The sequence below is a fragment of the Telopea speciosissima genome, chromosome 5, assembly GCF_018873765.1.
Source record: "Telopea speciosissima isolate NSW1024214 ecotype Mountain lineage chromosome 5, Tspe_v1, whole genome shotgun sequence".
Classification (NCBI taxonomy): Eukaryota; Viridiplantae; Streptophyta; class Magnoliopsida; order Proteales; family Proteaceae; genus Telopea; species Telopea speciosissima.
Genome location: NC_057920.1, coordinates 13,411,934 through 13,430,933, shown reverse-complemented (window position 1 = coordinate 13,430,933; position 19,000 = coordinate 13,411,934). Strand labels below are relative to the sequence as shown.

Sequence of the window (19,000 nt, the reverse complement as noted above, 5' to 3'; positions counted from 1 at the left end):
TCAGACAAAAAATAAAGACACTTATCCGAGTTGCTGGTTTGAAAACCAAGGCTTTTCTGTATACAAATTTGAAGGCCACCTCATGGAACCTTAAAGATAGATTGTGAATATAATGGAGAAACCAAAAAGTTTTCGGAGCATTTTTAAGCTTCAGAATGTATTGGATTGAGTTAAATGAATCCGAATAGATCAAAATACTGGGAACACTAACGAATGAACACATCTTATTTTCTCAATGAAGAAAATTGAAAAGGAAAACTAAACCCTAGAAATTTCCAATTGGAGAAGGAATCTTTAATGAATAATGAGAAATGAGACTATACCCATTTTCAGATTTTTGCAGGAAAAGAAAGAAGATCATTTGGATTAATTAAAAGAAAAGTCATCTGAGATCAAATTCAAATTTGAGAGATTTTAGTTATTTAATGAAGTAGGATCCGAGAGACTCATAGATTTTTTTGGAATCTCATCAAGGGAAAAAATAAAAGAAGGGAAAGGCAACAATCATAAGTTTAGCAAGCTGATCATGTACGGACATGTTCTTGAAGAAATCGATTTTGTTTAAAAAAAGAAAAGAAAAGATACAGAGAGATTTTGCAGTGGAAAAGATGGGTTTCAGGGTGGGTGCACCGAACAACACTACAACTATAGTGGATAGATTGAAGGGGGAAAACATACTGGTCTTGCTATTGTTGCTTCTTCCGTCTTCAGAACATGAAAATAGAAGCAAAAATGGGGCCTGTCAATGAATCCCTTTCCCTGTTCTTGCTTGTTCCCCCCTTTAGAACAACGAAGACCAGGAAGAGAATGGTTTGTTTTGTAATTTGGGGTTTTACCCTAAAGGGTATTATGGTAAGTTCATCATGTGGTAAGGATAATTTCATCATTATAGAAGAGTTAACAGTGACTTAACTGCACAAACCTAACGGAGTAGACTAAATTGAAATAAAGTGGTAAAATAAGGGTAGTATGTGATATTTTTCCAAAGTTTGGTATATCCATGATATTTCATATACTTATAGGGGGTGTCCGTAAAATTTGCCCTTATATTAATATATTGGGAAGCAGTTTTCTGTATGGGAGTGTGACCTACGCCAACACTCCCATTTGTCTATCTCTTTCCTCATTAAAACAATCGGGCAGAGGTGTCTTTTCACATGGGGAGGAGAGAGATAGACTCATGGGAGTGCCGGCATAGGCCACACTCCCGAACAGAGAATTTTTTCCCATATTTATTATATCTTTCCTTTTTTCAAAAAAAAAATTACTATCACTACACCACACAACCCATATTTATTAAAACTACCATACCTTAAACTTCTTTACTGATAGTATCTTGCTTTTAAACTTTTACATCTCCTTCTACCCTCATGTATTAAATACTCAGATTGCCCGTCCTTTTCACCTGGTAACTTGCTAATCTATTACGACTATGAGTACACCTTCGTTTATGTGCTGAAGACTAAAGTGGATACATTGGTAATTGCATAATTTAATCTTGCTTTTTATTCTGATTAACATAATTTAATCTTGCCAGTTGCCACCACTTCTATTGGTCCGTTCACTTTGATGTCCAATCGGGTTGTTTGGGCCAAACGAGCTGTAACGTTAGGGTGAAATTCCGTTTGTCAATTTCATTTTTGGTTTTGGGCCAGTTCCATTCGAGTTATCTATCATAGGGTCTTGTCGGAAAGGAGTGGGATGGGAAAAAAATTGCAAGCATAAAACACCAAAAACCCATGTTTGTTTGGTTGATGAGGTGGGACAGATGAGGAGACAAGTTTGCATAAATAAAGGGGATTGTTGGTTCACGTGGTAATCAAAATTTTCCACCCCCATCCCTCTCCAAAATCCCATCTTTTTGGGTAAGATTTTGTGGGGGAAGAGAGGGTAAAACTTTTTGTTAACTAGGAATACTAGGGCAGTGATAGGGTCGGGTTCGGCCAGGCCTTTTAAAATCTCAACTCAACCTTGAGTCCTCTTAGTTAGGCCCAAGCCTGTCCTAGCCCGATCCTGACTCAAATCCAACCTTGACCCGCCCTCAGGGTTGGGCCGTGCTAACCTTGATTGGCTGACCATGGGGGCAAGAGAAATATATGGGCTGACCAAGCTGGGAAGAAAAGGAAGAAGTAGAAAAAATAGAAAAAACAGAATAGGAAGAACATTAAAAAGAATAAAAAAGGAAAAGAAGAAGAATATGAACAATAAGAAGAAGACAGATTCGGGTTGGGTTGGGTCGAGCTCAGCTCGAGGCCTCAACCCTGACCCAGCCTGGCCCTAACTCAACACCGGAAATTCCCAACCCTAACCCGCCCTCAGCTTCAGACGATATCTCAGCCTAGGCCTTGTTCAGGCTCAGAGCGGGCCAGGGCAGACTCAGGCCATCAAGGCCAAACTTGCACCCCTAAGAAACACGGTAAAAGGATTGCAGTGGGCAGCATGAGGAAGAACGGGGTAGGGTGTGAGAATTGCAGAGTATTGCAGGACAAGTGTCATCTCTCTCTCTCTCTGTAATCGATTTGAATGTGCCGTACTTGGAAGGAGGGGGATAAGAGAATTCAATCCCCGATAAGAGCGGTAGGAAGAGGATCTTTATCCCTTGCAATTCCCTGCCTGGTCCAGTTCCCCTAGGGGCTCTAACAAGGAGGGGGGCAATGAACATTCCACCTTGCTCGAACACTCAGCCTGGGTGGGGTCCACCTCCCTCTTATTACATGCACTGGGGTACTAGACCGGACAGGGAATTGCAAGAGATAATTTTCCGTAGGAAGAGTGCGAAATTGAAGTTTATAGGGAAAGCAAGGGTTAGTGCTCTTTAAGAAATCTTTAGCACCCGTTTGGTAACCATCACGTTTTCAATTCCTTGATTTCAGGTGGGATTTATTTTTTTTTTTCCATAACTTTTTAAAAGTAAATCGATATTTGATAACATTATTCTGGAATAGAATAAAATCAGATTCATGATTTGGGGTGTCAACCGGTCCGGCTCCATCGGGCCTAACACATATTTTTGCCTGGCACCATGGCCGTCCGAATATGTAGTCGGGCAGGCATAATACGGTATATAAATGGTCAGTCAACCGGACTTCCAATAATCGGGTTAAACGGGCTTTATTAAAAGGCTACTGACACGTTTATCTCTAAATGGGCTATAAAGAGCTATGAATAGGCTTTAAATGGGCTGTAAACATGTTGTGTTGAGTAAATGGGTTCTAAAGGTGTTTTAAACATGTGGGGTTGAGTCGGGCTGCTAATCAGTCGGTCCCGGTCGGACACTTGTTGGGTAGGACCCTTGCAACAGGAACAACCAAATGTTAGTCAAGTCGGGCTTGAGCCTACCACATTTAATAAATGGGTCTGGCCGATTTTGGATTTAATGGTCGGGCCTAGAATTGACATCCCTAGGTACAATGTGTTTCTTTCCCTAGTTTTACACTTTTCATTATTTATCGAATTGATTTAGCAAAAGAAAAAAAAAAAAAAGGGAAAACGAGTGCCACCTAGTCATGTGTTGTGTGTATTTGTGCCCAAACAAAATCAAGTGCAAAATAATTGGCATACCCCTGCCTTTTAATGTGGGGTGGGGCAGTCATTTCGTATCCTGTAGTGTCTCAGTGCAAGTACACGCCACAACACACGACCAGTTATTTTGCCCAAAAAATATTTATCGAATTGCCATTATCTATTTTTATTTAAGGTTTATGTTCTTTGAGCCGCAACACAAGCTGTGCCCAAACACATGGGAGTGGCGTTTCCACCATTCAAGGGCATGGAGTGGTCATTTCTCCTACACTCCCATGCGTTTGCACGCAGCATGTGCCCCGGCTCAGAGAACATTTTCATTCCATTGACATTGGGCGTGGCCACTAGTCTTTCAATTTGGATCCTCTACTGCCGAGCTTCTCGGCAGGACCCTACTACCAAGACACAGCAATGCAAGGAATGGCCGCCTTACCCCTGCCTGAGCGCCTTGCCCAATGGGGGTAAGGCGGTCATTTACCGCCTTATTGTGTCTTAGCAATAAGGTCCTGCCGGGCAACTCGGCAGTAGAGGATTTGAATCCCTAGTCTTTCCCTTCCTGACGAACAATCGATAGCCGCCAAGAACCATATGCCAAGGTTCTGACGACTAACCGAGAATCGAAAGGCCCAATTCATCTGCCTGTGAACTATATTCAAATTAAGTTTTCAGAGTCTTGTGCATCTTTGAATCAATCTAGTTCAACTCTTCCCCATCTTCTTATTGAATATCCGTTATTTATTTAAGAAAATTTACTAATGCTAATTACAGTTTGACTAAATTAAATAACTAAAGAAAGACAGAAGTTTTTAATTTTTTTTTATAACATATCGTATCTCAGATTCTCAGTATAGGAGGGCTACTTCAGACTTTTTCTTTGTAAATGGAGCTTTATTATGAAAAGCGTGAAAGCTCATGGCTGAAGTATTGTTGATCTTTGTAATACTTCAGATGGGCTACTTTTGAGAGAGAACAAAATGATGCAGTACCCAAATTTCTATCAAAAAAAAAAAAAAAAAATCCAGTACCCAAGTGTTCAAAAATGATTACTCTCTTCCCTATTTTATAAAGATTATATCAACCGTACTCTAACCGTTAAAAACTGCCATTAATTGATGATCTGGACAGGTTCAATTTATCTAAAACCTCAAATTACCCTTAATTTATTTTAATTCTATTTTTACCCCTCTAATCCCAAAATTCCCTTTTTGCATCGTTTCTCCCCCCAAGCAAAAGGTTTTTGTTTTTTGTTTTTTGTTTTTTGTTTTTTTTAATCGTTTTACTCTCAAAATCAAAACCCATCGTTTTTCCCCAAAACCCAAAGCCTTTTTTCATACCTGCAACAATAAAAATGAAGAAATAATCAAAGAAGAAGAACAAGCAGGAGGAGAATCATATAACAGGGACAGGCTCGCCTGATTCCCCCAAAGCAGAGTCATCATCGGATCTCCCTCTATTCTCGGCCTTGCAGAGTCTCAATCAATCCAGGCGCCTTTCGTTCCACTCCAGGAATCAATCCAATCACAATCAGATTACCACTTTCTTGTTGAAACGGGAAAAAAATCCATAAAACAATCTTCTTTCTTCAACAGAAAAATGAAGAGGAGCCGATAATGAAAAAATAAAAAGGCGAACGAATCAAAGCCTAGAAAGTCATCTAGAACGTTTAGTAATCACTCACAACTTTCACGCACACAGAGACAGAGGAGAGGAAGACGAGTATGGTCTATGGACTTAGATGGATAGAGCGAGACATGCGTTGGATGGGTGGTTTTCTAGATGGATGGATGGATTGAACTAGCAAAGTGGAATTTCACACTTGTTGAGACCTGAATTTTGGATTTTGTAGATCAACAGTTATTTAGCCATGGCCATATCACTATCTCGGTTGTTCTGCATTCCACTTTGCCCCGTGGCATCCAAAACCAATTGCCTCGCTATTTTGGTGGTTGGGTTGGGTGCTACATGGACCCAAGAAGAACACGTCATACAGGATAACTGGATCTTTTCGCATCATCGTAGGGAAGGAACAAGATTACTGGGTCTGGTTTCGCCGGAGAAGAAGACTTGCAGGTGTGACGGTGGTGGTGTTCGCCGGAGAAGAAAGAAAGAGGCTGTTGTAAGGGAGAAGAAAGGTTTTTGCCTTTTAACTCTACATAAAAGGGTAATATAGTTTTTTCATAAACAAGGAAAATGTGTAATATAATTTTTTCATAAGCAAGGAAGAAAAACATCTGCTTTCAATAGATATTAAAAAGGGTAATTTTGTACTTACATATATTTTTTAAACAGCGTTACATATTTAGGGTACGATTCATATAATCTTTATAAAATAGGAGAAGGAGTAATCATTTTTGAAAACTTGGGTACTGGATTGATATTAGGCAAACTTAGAAAAGAGGGGGATGATATTTTCCCATAACTTTTTGGTAACTCGTGTATACCCAAAAGAAATTAAAAGAAGGGGGGGGGGGTTCCATCCACATCAGCGATCTATGTGAAACTCCTGCCATTAAATATCGACGCTCCAATTATAAGCCAGTTTGGTGTTCCCCAACCGTTGATGTTTCTCCTAATGCGCAATTTTACTTTTTTTTGTTTTTTTTTGGAGATAGGAGGGATATCCGACTTTAGGCCGACTAAATACCCCCTGGGCTCATACATGACCTCGCGCCACGCACGAACCGGAAGGCAATTTTACTTTTTCTCTGGATGTTATCCCCAAGACCCAAACCCCCTTTTTAAAATGGAATCGCTTTGTTCCTCTTTATCTTCCCCAAATTGTTCTTTCTCTTCTCTCTATCTTTATCTCCATCTCTGTCTTTCTTTCTCTCTCTTGTTCTCTTTCTGATTTCTAGCCATTTATCTTCTTTTCATGTAATTATGTTTGTGGACTTGTTTGTTGTCCGGTGGATCTTATCTTCACCACGGAAGAGGTGAGTATCCGTCTTCCACTCCACTGTTGCTTGTTAGTTCTGCAGGAGCTTTTCTTTTGCTGTTAGTGAGTTTTGGGTGAGAAGTTCTTCGTTTTGGATCTAATCCTGGTGTGGTGTGTCTTAGATTCGGAAGGGAAAAGTATTTGGTTATCATGCTGAAATAGTATTTTTTTTTTCCTTGTTAATCCAGATTTTGAAGCAACAACCAAGAAAATGAGTGCGGTTGCCGATGGCTCCATTGAAATGCTGCATTATGTTTGGAATTGTTGGAATTCTTGAAATAGGGGCTTGGGTGGGGTCGGGGAAATGGTTTCGAGCATCGTTTATGATTTTATTTTATTATTGTATTGGACGATATGTGTCGATTTTGTTAGTCATTGACATCGATACTGTGCCAATATCATATTGATAGCATGGTATGAATAAGGGATAAAATGGTAAAAAAAACTCATTTTTTACGAAATTTCAGGAATAATTTATGTAGTACAACCCATACAGGCTGTACACGGTATCGTATAGGTTTTGCGTGAAACAGGTGGACTACCTGAGGTCTTAAAATAAAGGAGCCGCCCTTCAATTTCAATTATTGTTTACTCTCTATATCTAGGTATGTTTAACAATAATAATACTCCGAAAATTTGAACCCTCCTTTTTTTCCAAAGCTTAAAAAAGAGGATAATTTTCCCACTTGTTGACGTCGAGTGGGCAACGAACTTACATTTGATGTGGAGTAGGTGTTGATGAACTTGCATTCGATGTTGAGTTGACATCGAAGAACCCTCATCTGATGCCGATCCGGTTCACTTCCAAAATCTAGATTTATTATTTATTCATAACTTTCGAACTATAATAAGTTTCCATTGAATATAAGAAAAGAAATAAGGTTTGTTGAAAAATATTTCAAAAAAAAAATCAATTTTAAAATAGGTTTCACAGCCTAAAATTATTATTTCACTTTCTCAAGCCAAAGTGACTCTTGACATACTAAATCAGTCCTCCGGTAGTGGTAAAGAAGTTCCGATCAGCCCTTCTTCTCCCCACTACGGATGATATGTCATCATCCAGCATTGTACAGCAACGTGTACGTATCCTCCCACTACTTGGGTAATCTCCATTCTACACTTGGTTTTCATAGGTCTCCATGGACTACGAGTACACCTTCGTTTATGTGCTGAAGACTGAAGTGGATACATTGGTAATTGCATAATTTAATTGTGTTTTTTATTTTGGTTAACATAATTTAATCTGGCCAGTTGCAACCACTTCTATTGGTTGGTTCACTTCGATTCCAATCGGGTTGAATTAGTATTAGGCATGTTTTGGGCCAACCGAGCTGTAACGTTAAAGGTGAAATTCCGTTTGTCAATTTCAGTTTTCGTTTTGGGCCAGTTCCATTCAGGTTTTCCGTTGTAGGGTCTATTAGTTTGTCGGAAAGGAGTGGGGTGGGAAAAAATTGCAAGTTCTGCATAAAACAACCAAACCCCATGTTTGTTTGGTTGATGAGGTGGGGAGAAATGAGGAGACAAGTATGCATAAATAAAGGGGATTGTAGGTTGACGTGGCAATGAAATTTTCTCACTCCCATCCCTCTTCAAAATCCTATATTTTTGGGTGGGATTTTGTCGGGGAAGAGAGGGTTAAACTTTTTTTTTAATTAGGAACACTAGGGTTGTGATAGGGTCGGTTTGGGTTGGGCCTTTTAAAACCCTAGCTCAATGTTGAGTCCCCTTAGCTAGGCCCAGGCCTGGCCCGGCCCTGACTCAAATCCAACCCTAACCTGCCCTCAGGGTTGGGCTTTGCTAACCTTGATTGGCCCTGACCATGGGGGGAAGGGAGATATATGGGCTGACCAAGCTAGGAAGAAGAGAAAGAAGAAGAACAAGAAGAAAGAAGAAGTAGAAAAAAGAAGATGAACGCCACAAAAAAAATAATAATAATAAACAAGAAAAAGAAGAAGAATAAGAAGAAGATGGGGTCAAGTCTGGCTTAGCCTGAGGCCTCAACCCTGAACCGGCCCGGCCCGACTCAACACCGGAAATTCCCAACCCTAACCCGCCCTCGAGGTTCAAGGCGGTATCTCAACCAGGACCTTGTTCATGCTTAGAAGCAGGCTAGGGTAGGGTCGAGCCATCGGGGCCAAACTTGCACTCCTAAGAAACACGGTAAAAGGATTGCAGTGGCAGCATGAGGAAGAGCGGGATAGGGTGCGGGAATTGTAGAGTATTGCAGGATAAGTGTCACCTCTCTCTCTCTCTCTCTCTCTCTCTCTCTCTCTCTCTCTAATCGATTTGAATGTGCCATACCTGGAAGGAGGGGGATAATAGAAATCTATCCCGATAAGAGCAAAAGAGGAATAGGATCTTTATCCCCTGCACTCCACGCCCATCCAGTTCCCTAGTGGCCCTAACAAGGGAGGGGGGCGGGGGCGCAATGACCATTCCACCTTGCCCAAACACTCTGCCCGGGTGGGGTGCACCTCCCTCTTATTACATGCAGTAGGGAACTAGACCGGACAGGGAATTGCAAGAGATAATTTTCTATAGGAAAAGTGTGAAATTGAAGTTTATAGTGAAAGCAATGGAGATGGACTACACAGGAGTCGCTTACAACCGTTCGATGACGTGCATCATGTCCAACTCCGATCGCTACAATATCTCTCTTCTCCCTTCTCTCCTCAAAGCTGCTCCCACTCTCTCCACCTCCGTTTAAGTTCCATTGAGAGATTTTGGAGGTTCCCTTGAATTCTCCCTTTTGTTAGTACACCTGCTTGACCCTTGTCGTCGACACGCCTGCCTAGGCCAACGCTTTGAATTTTGGCAATCCAGTGCTCAAGTCCTATGATTTGGTCGTCTACAAAAATCACTTTTCTCATCCTTCCTATAATCCCCTTGTTTTATTAATCTCATTCACTTTTTCATATACAGAAAAAACAGAAAAAGTTTTCAAACACCTAGCTGGAACGTTCATCGATTCGCCTTAGGGTTAACAAACCCCTATAGGAATTTTATATATTTCCTAGAATACCCTCCCAAAACCCCTGTGCTTTTGAACCCGCATGGTGAGTGGATTTCCTTCGCATTCACCATGGCTGAAGAAAAACTCAATTCAATTAATAAAAAACTGATTTTTATCATTACTTGATTTTTTTTTGTTATTATTATCACTTTTTGGGTTTGGTACGTTTTATTATGCTCAGTGGTGGTTCAGTTTTTCAATCACTCCGTAAAGCAAGGGTAAGGCTACCAACATTATGACCCTCCCATACCTTGCAATGGTGGGAGCCTAATGCACAATGTACTCCTCCTAATAGTGGTTCAGTTTCTACCGGATTCTAGAAACAAACCAAAGCAAAACTGTTAAGGGTTCGGGTGGGTTCAGTTTTCAATCAGATTGACTAGTTCGGGTTGGAAGTCAACATCCCTCGTACAACCCATCCATTTTCACATTAAAAGAGGAAGAAATAAATTAAAAAACAGATTAAACAACAAGAATAATCCATCTGTTTAATTCAGAATTTCTAGCATATTTACTGTATTAGTCCACCACCAAACCATCATTATCTCATTCATATCAAATCCCACATTGCTATACATATCCTGTGAAATCAAACAAAAACAATAGACCCTGTCCAGACCATCACGCAACAACCTAAACATTTATTGACTCATAGTTACTATGAAAAGTGAACACCAAACTCTATCCGGAGAAAGAGTTCTGTTCCACTCTCAGACAAACTGATTGAGGTATTCATCCACGGTAATGTATTTCACATCAGGATATAGCTCAGATGCCTCCACCCCAAATGAAACTTCTATCTCGAAGTTTGTATGATCTCCCTTCACAAAAACCGAGTGCCCGATCGCCAATATCACATTCACTGGAATAGGGGCCTCTGCAATTACCCAAATAAAACCAAAAAAATTGGCATCAAATTAGGCCTTTATTGACACTCATTTAGTTCAATTTATCCAATTAGTTTTCAAAGAGGGTCTCAAAGTAACTTATTATTATGAGGAGGAAGTCATTTAAAGAGGAATTGTCCAAGGTGTAAGGAAGATAAAAAGGAGAAAGAGGATAAGAAAGAAAATGGATAAATTATTCAGTGTTGCTATCATGGAAGGGTCCTGAAGTGATGGAGATATCCTTTTTACTATTTCATCATCTGCGAAAACTTTATAGTGGAATTTTATATTATGATTGTTCATTTCATATGTGTTCAGTGAAGGATCAGTTTGCTACATATCATGAATGTGATAGTGGTACGGTCAAAATGGCAAATAATGTTAAAAGCAAGATTGTTGGGATCGGGATTGTACAGATACGCATGTTTGATGGGATTGTGCAAACTTTGACTGGAATTTATAGAAAGAATTTGATTTCATTGAGAACACTGGATTCGAGAGGTTTTAGATGCTCATTTGAAGCTGGAGTTCTTAGGGTCTCTAGAGAGGCCATGGTTGTGATGCAGGGACGGATGATTGGGAATTTGTATGGACTTATAAGGAGTGTTGAAATGGGTGGAGCTACCATTGGAACTCAAGCAAGTGGTACAGATGGACGACGAAGGCTGCAAACAATTCAGGCTATGAATACATGCAGGGGTCTGGAAAGAAGCGGGTATCTTTCACTTCAGATTTTGTGACTGGCGATGATCTCTCTGATTGGGTTGTAGCGATAGGAGAGGTGGAGCCACATCACATCGTGCGGTGAGGAGCTGTGTTGGGAACCTTGGGCGGGGGTGTGGGCCATGCCGGTTTGGGTAGGTCCACATAATTATTATTGGGCCTATATATGTTTGAGTCGGGTTTTGGGTCCATTACATGTATAGGCGTAAATTTGTAATTTTGTGAGGATTAGGAGTTTTAGGGTTTCCTATATATTGTCTCTATGGGAAAACCCTAGATACAAACAAAGGAGATCATGTTGTGAGGTGGAGAGTGGTGTAGAGAGTTTTTATGGCTTAGTGAAAAATCCCTGGTTCTCTCGGATGGATGTAGGCATTCGTGTCGAACCATGTTAAATTCTTCATGTTGCGTGTGATTGTTTGCTTGGTTTCTTCCTCGTTGTCGCACATTCATCCCCAACACTCTAGACATGATGCACTAAGAACTAATGATAATAAGGGAGGGGGATAGCTGCCAAGCTGCGTGGCCCCTGCACCAGCACAGGGGCCAACGAGAGCGCATGCTGAGGCATCCAACATGGGTGGGATTTTTCATTTCACGGGGGGTGGGGCAGTCATTTCACCCTTCCTGTGTCTAGACACAGGAGCCACACAGCCTGGCAGTTTTATTTTCCCCTAAGAATTATAAGGGGAAAAAATCTCTACTTGGTGGTGTTTCCTACGCCCTCTCACAGGGCACCATGAGATGACACCTCTGCCCCCTGGGTAGATACCCAAGCGTGCTCACCCATTGGCCCAGACACTTGTGTAGAGACCAAGCGACCAACTAGATATCTGTTGCCCTAATAATAATAATAATAGTACTGTAAAACTCACAAGTTCTACAAGCAAACCAAGCTACTCATTTTCATGGATGAATAATCATGTGGAAGCACTTAGTTCTGCATGAATAGGATGAATTTTATTGCTACATTAATAATTTCAGGTCTTACTGTAAATGTAGAAGAATTTTTTTGTAGCTTCTGAGTGGTTTTCCATAATTCAGGGAGATGATTACTTATCCAGGATTTGTCGATTGCATTTACCTCAATGCTCCCAATGAGGTACAACTTGACAATGGGTTAGGTGATAAGATAACCATCAAGAATTCCAAGTATGTGAATACAACTCTTTGTCTTTTACTTATTTTAACCTGTAAAGTTTCTCTAAAAGAACAGGGAAAAAGATCTTGTTTTTATTCTCTTAAACACCTTTCTTGTATGTGCAGTTGGTCAGATTGTGTTCTGTGGAACCCTCATTTGCGGATGGAACATTGCTACAAGGATTTTGTTTGTGTTGAAAATGCTAAGGTATTGAATCTACTGATAATTTCTTTTGCTTCCTGGTTCCATTGTTTATTCCTTGCCCTCCATGATGGGCACAATTTTTTTAAGGATAATCGTGATTGGAACAGAATTTTGTGTGCATTATGTTGTACCACAACTTCTTGGTTCAACTTTTGAGTTTTCCAACCTTGACTCCTGGAAAATTTTGGCAATCGCCCCTGCAAGAGGTGTCATGCCCACTAGACCATTGCAGTTGATGGTTCTATATCATTAAGAGAAAGGCCTTCTATTTCATCCAAAGAAAAAAGAGAAAGACCTTGTGTACTTCAGGCACGGGACTTTCTATTATTCAACACACTTTCTGCTGGATTCTTCTGGAAGTTAATTTGGGTTTTTATCCTACTACAGATTGGAAAATTTCAACTTAAACCTGAGCAGTCATGGGCAGCAGAGCAGCATCTTAGTATTAGCTGAAGCAAAGCTGGATCAGGAGCTGATATTCTAGCTTGAGATGGAGAATCTGGAAATTCAAGTTCAGAATAATGTTGTTACTAGTTACGCATTCATGTACCTCTTAACTAATATTTTGGTTCTGTTTATTCTAATAAGACATTAATGGGCTACGAAATTAGTGTATCAATCTTTCTTTATCCTCTTCATCAGTAATCCTCACATGAGCAGTTTCCATCTCTGAAAAGATGGAAGTGAGTCCTATCTCGCATGATAATTTGATGAGACTAAATTTTAGAAACGGGCTTTGCTGCTGTGTGGCCGTCTCTCACACTCTAATTTGATAACTGTTCCTGCCTCAGTACTAATGAGGCCATACACAAGGCTAACTTCTCACTTTGCTAATGGATTGCAGTTTCTTATCCTCCAGATCAAGTAAAAAAATCTCTAGTTTCAGTGACATATTCTTCCTGTCTGAGTCTCTCTGAAATTCTGCCCCACGAGATAAATCTCTTCTGCTTGTAAGTGAGACCCATGACCCATTCCACATAAAAAATTCGTGGACAACACCGCCATGCAAGCTGATTGAACGGCAGCCTGGTGAGTTTCATGACCCTTTTTTGCACCAGCCTTCCTGCAGGATCATTGCTGTTCGATTAACCTTACCCAAGTTCATGACCTGCCTCAATTTAAATCTCAGGTGTCTGAAATCTGAATATACCATTTAACCTAGTTCTAATGTGGTGAGCAACTAAGGATCATGAACACAGATGAAGAAACAAATCTCTATTAATTGACACAAGTATAGTACTGCAGGTATGAATTTAATCTCAAATTGGCAGTTAAAGCTAAATACATTCGCCAAGAAGAAAAGCACCCGGGAGAGCACAAAGTAAAAGATGTATTTACAGGCAAAATTAAACTCCTTACTGCAAGGCATCATCTTCTCTAACTTTAATCAGATAAATGCCAGAAAAAAAAAAATAAAAAAATCAGTTAGAAAGTCTCAACCATTAAAACTGCACTCTCCTCAAGAACTTAGAGACACAATGAGGCACACCAAAACAATGATCAGCAGCAGAGCCCAAACCCAATATAACCATTTCCTTCTTTTCCTCTTCATCTTGTTAGCATAAATGAGTTGGTTCGTCCCACCACTGATAAAATCACCTGCACGGGCTAAATGCTGTTCTATATTATCTATCTGTTCGGTCTGTGTCTCAACCAAAACAGCCATATCAAGAAAGACCTGATGGAGCTCTGTCAAGCTTCTCTTTATCTGCCTCACGGTCTCCTCCCTCTCCTGATTCTCCAAATTCAAGTCTGTCTTTCCTTGAAACACCTGAACTTGCTCACCCCCTTTCATCATCTTCTCGATTACCTCCTCACTAGGGACCTCACCTGTAGCATTGAAGTACCTCCTCTTCAGACCTTCTTTGTAATCTGAATCGATCTTTTCTCTCAGGGACTGGAATTTGTTCATCATATCCCTTAGTTTGGTTCTCAAGCCGTTTGTGACTGAGATCCTTGTTCGATCAACTGGGCTTCCTTCTCCATATGCTGCTGATATATTGCGGTTGGTTTTGTTGGATTGGTCAAGAGCTTCCAATCGTGATTTGATGATTTTTGCCTTGCGAAGGACATTCACCATGTCTGAGTCCATCCTGTCTCTTAGCCCTCGAAGAACTTTAGCGCTGTGAGTGGTTTTTGTCTCTTCATTCAGACCTTGAAGATCAAAGAGTAGATTAGTGATCCCTTCCATCTCAGCCTTGATTGCACTAACCTCTTCGAAGAAGTGGACCAGATTCTCTTCATCCGTGGGGCCGAGCTGCCCCATCTCAATGTCAGGCCCTGCTTCAAGGTCCTTCATCGCCTGTTTCTTCAATTCCACATAACTGAGAAACGATTTTGTCATAAGATCGTTCATCTTGATTTGCACCTATAAAGCAAGAACATCTGCGAAGAAGATTTATGAGATCAGAAAGAACCAAGAAATGACCCATAAGACACTAGGAAAATCATTGTCAACATTACCAGAATCGGATTTTTCGTCTCCTCAAAATCTTCCCTGTATGAACTCTAATTTCTCCTTCAAGAGATCTAAACCAAACGATTCAGTTAAGAATCAAATAAAGAAGAGTTAGGAAACCGTGCAGATCAAATTTAAAGAAACACCAGAGAGAACTCACGATAATAATCGAAGTAAATGGGTTTCAAATAACACTAGTGAGCAAAAAATAACGAAACAATAACAGAAACAAAAAGTACAAGAAATGGAACGGAAGGTGGGTCCGTATGAGACCTTGAAGAAACTGATGCTTCTGCTCTGTGTAATTACTGCGGAGAAGACGACACCTTTCCCTGACACAGAATGTTTGGGATCGGTGATCGAGGTGGGGGGAAAAAAAGAACAATTGAAGGGTTTTAGTGAGATGAATGAAGTCTTTCTTCTTGGGGAGACTTATTAAAGCAGGATATGAAGGATCGCGATTGCTCGTTCCATTTCTAGTTTCGCACTCTCTCCTTTTTCGAATTTGAAAAATTTAAAAGAAAGAGCCGTTTAAAGTATTGGGTCAACCGTCAACGTCAGATATTTTATGGTGTGGACCTGGACGGCTGGACCAGTGTTAGTAAGAATAAATCGAGGCGGGTTCCCATTCTCGGACATGAACGTATACGAATGGGTTCCAACCATTCAGATGGCATCCACATGGTGAGACCCACATCAGATCCAAAAAATGATATAATAAATTGGAGGGCAACAAGATCATTTTATATGAGAAAGAATAGATGTAGGCAGAGGTAGGATATCTACCTCAACAGCTCAAAGAACCTTTTCACTAGGACATATTAGGATTTAAATCCCATGAAACTCTTTTGAATGTCTTAAGACTATGAGAGAGCGCACAATAGTGGTAGGAGCACCATAGACATGCATAAACATACATGGAAATACATGTCATGAACAGGATATATGATTGAGGAGACGATATTGCTTCAACCGCAATCAAGGGATATTGAGTCTCCCTTGAACGAGCCAGCCGTTCAAATGGTGCGCAGATGGGTCTCATGCAACAATATAGGGATATTATCAACCTTGTACAATAGAGGGCAGACATTTAAATATAATTTTCTCCTCTAAAATATGCATATAAATTGTAAATATAATTTTCTCCACTTAAATTTGCATATAAATTGTATAATCTATGATTAATATATGACATATAATACATCAACTATTCATCTATATGCATTTATTTATTTATTTTATGAGGTCATCAACTAGGGAATGGTTGATGGAATATAGAAATTGGATGTTAGAACTAATTTTAATTTCTAATATCTTTTTTCTGTCATGGTTTATCTTATTAATTTGAGAATTTTCTATTAATGTTACTAGTGATGATATGCAGTGGATGCATATTATAATCCGATCAATATGAGAAGCTTCTATTAAATGAATGGGAAGCAGTTTTCGGTACAGGAGTGTGGCCTACGCCAGCACTCCCATGTGTCTATCTCTCTCCTCCTTAAAACAAGGGGGCAGAGGTGTCTTTTCACATGGGGAGGAGAGAGATAGACTCATGGGACTGCTGGCGTAGGCCACACTCTCGGACAGAGAACTTTTTCCCTAAATGAATATATCCGAAAAATAATCCTATATACTGTTATTAAATGGATAAAGATATGGAGTGAAAATTTGCATATTTAATAGATATTTTATCGGATACGGATTTTTAAGTTTGTTCCTATGGACCTTTATCTGCTTCTGTAACTGGAGCGCTGCTGTGCGCATCGTGCGGCGTAATAGCGACCATGTGTGCACAGTGGGGCCTGCTGTGCACACATGGCCGCTGCTGCGTCGCACGATGCGCACAGTAGCACTCTAGTTACAGCAACGGATAAACATTCCTGTTCCTATCAAGGGCCTGAGAGGTATTCTGGAACACGAGACATGCCAACAACACACTACTTCAACAAACATCACCATTGCCAGCTGCACTAAGCAATTGGCAGCTTTTCCGGTCTATTTACAACCTTATATTGCGTTTCATAGTTCATATGTGAAGATTTTGATCGATCAAAAAATCTGGACCAAACAGTATTGAACAAAACTTTATTGGATTGGTTTTGGATTGGGGTATGATGGGATTGGTTGAAAACTGGATCATACCGAATCGATCAATATCCAAATTGAAAATCAAACCAAATGAAATCGATATAAAAACCATTTAGTATGAGGTTATGAATAAGTGAATTAATTATCTATTGATTTCAATATTAGTGAGAAAATTTTTGGTTGTATGGGAAGTTGTTATATGTCAATTGGTATGTAACAATGCTTCCATTTATTTTCTTGTTCACTATACAAAATTAGTTGGACATTTAAATGAATGATTTGATAGTAGGGTTCATTTTGTGATTTAAATATTAGTTACTTTCTTATTTTTTTTATTTTAATATTAGTTATCTTCATTCTTCCCCTTGTAATGATAAACAATGATTTGATTTGTAATAATTATTTTGTTACAAATTCTATTTATCTATTGATTTCAATATTAGTTATCTTCCCCTTGCAATTCAGTCATCTTGTTGTGATTACAACATGAACACATCAAATTAAATTCTTTTATGGCTCTTTTATTCAATAAATTCCTTTCATACCAAAAAAGAAAAACACATCAAATCAATTTCCTTTTCTTGGTTGTTTAGTTGTTTGATTTGGGAAAATGATTTAAAGTGTTTTTACCGAATTTTTCTTAAGTAATCTGGTATTAACCCGATACTATTGGCAAAAATAAAAAACTCGATACTAAAAACTGAAATCATACTGGACCGAAATCAAAACTGATTGAAAACCAAAATTCTTTAACAATTTGGTTTTTGTTTCACTCATTCCCAAATCAAAACCGATTCAACCCGACAGTTTGATACCCCTACAGGGAAGCTTCCCTACATTGGCGGCCTAATGTGCCACATGGAATGATAATTTGAAAAATCCAACCATTGGAAAAAAAGGGTTGGCATGATCTAGAGTGACCACATTTCAACTGTTACAACCTATTTCATAATGTAAAGAATCTTCAAAAACTTCATACTATATGTAATCAAGGTACCATATGTTTTACTTGTACTCAAGGCCATAACTGATCTACCATGTGACAGATATTATGCCCAAAATGGACGGATGGACCACTAGGCCAGCTCTCCCTTCCCTTCCCCCCAAAAGAAGGCAACTTTGTTTTGGTATGTGGAATACTCGGATAAATAGATGCAAGGGTGTCAATCAATACAGTATTAGGAATTGGTTAAGGTTTTGATTAAGTACAAAAAGATAGAAAGTAAATACCAAAATTGTACCGTACCAAACACAAACTTCATTTTTAATATCAATATCGTACCAATTCACTATGTTTTTTATTCAATATATATAATGGTTTCTTATTTGGTATGAAATACGGGTTCTTATTCGAAGTATCTGTAGTTGTGTGTGGTCTTGACAGTCTTGTGTGAAATACAGTTTCAATACATATTATTAGTTTCTTATTTGATATGAAATAAGTTAACTTCACTTTGTCTTTATACATTTATTGTAAGCTGTCTTTACTCTTTACATCTTTTTTTGTTTGGTAGAAACTTTTTGCAACTTAACGTTATATTATTATATAAGTATACTATATATATGTAAACAAGATAAGTCAATAACACATATAGTCTCGGTTTGGTACAAAAGTAGATAATTCGGTATGGATTTGTACATTCCGAAGTTTTTGGTTGAGAATCTGATACCTTAACGAACCAAGAAAGCTTCAATTTTCTATATACGGTACAGTTCGATAGGGTTGGTTTTGATTCCAAACTAACACCCTTAAACTGAAGACTTTCAGTTTTTATCTTCATACTTTGTTGCTTGTAATTTTAACTTTGTTTCAAAGGAGATTAACAGTGTGGTTGTCTCCCTAGTTTGGAAGGCTCTGTTGATGACATGTACGACGGTTTAGTCAAATTCTATTCCATGGATTTTGGAGATGTGTTCTTTTCTTTCTATGTGTTTTAGATATTAACTATGAATAAAATATTTTCCTACTAAAAAAAATAGATGAAGATTGACCCTAGGCCACGTGAAGTTTTAAGAGCTTTATTTC

General features: G+C 39.2%; 1 protein-coding gene and 1 long non-coding RNA gene across 2 annotated transcripts in view; one reads left to right on the top strand and one right to left on the bottom strand.

Moving 5' to 3' along the window:
- LOC122661433 overlaps positions 1–19,000 on the top strand; it is a 30,615-nt gene that overhangs the window by 6,653 nt on the left and 4,962 nt on the right. Inside the window, exon 2 of the long non-coding RNA XR_006332885.1 lies at positions 11,394–11,404. This is a non-coding gene — a long non-coding RNA (uncharacterized LOC122661433). The remainder of the gene's footprint in view (positions 1–11,393; positions 11,405–19,000) is intronic.
- Positions 13,666–15,329, bottom strand: LOC122661431 (syntaxin-112-like). Its single transcript, XM_043856815.1, has 3 exons — positions 15,157–15,329; positions 14,889–14,954; positions 13,666–14,810 (listed from the first exon to the last, which is right to left on the bottom strand). Exon 3 carries the CDS (start codon positions 14,779–14,781, stop codon positions 13,885–13,887), a length of 897 nt encoding a protein of 298 aa, XP_043712750.1. The 5' UTR covers positions 14,782–14,810; positions 14,889–14,954; positions 15,157–15,329; the 3' UTR covers positions 13,666–13,884.

Bases quoted from the DNA above. Each gene is read 5' to 3' on its own strand.
- LOC122661431 (XM_043856815.1), bottom strand. From the start codon at position 14,781: ATGAACGATCTTATGACAAAATCGTTTCTCAGTTATGTGGAATTGAAG.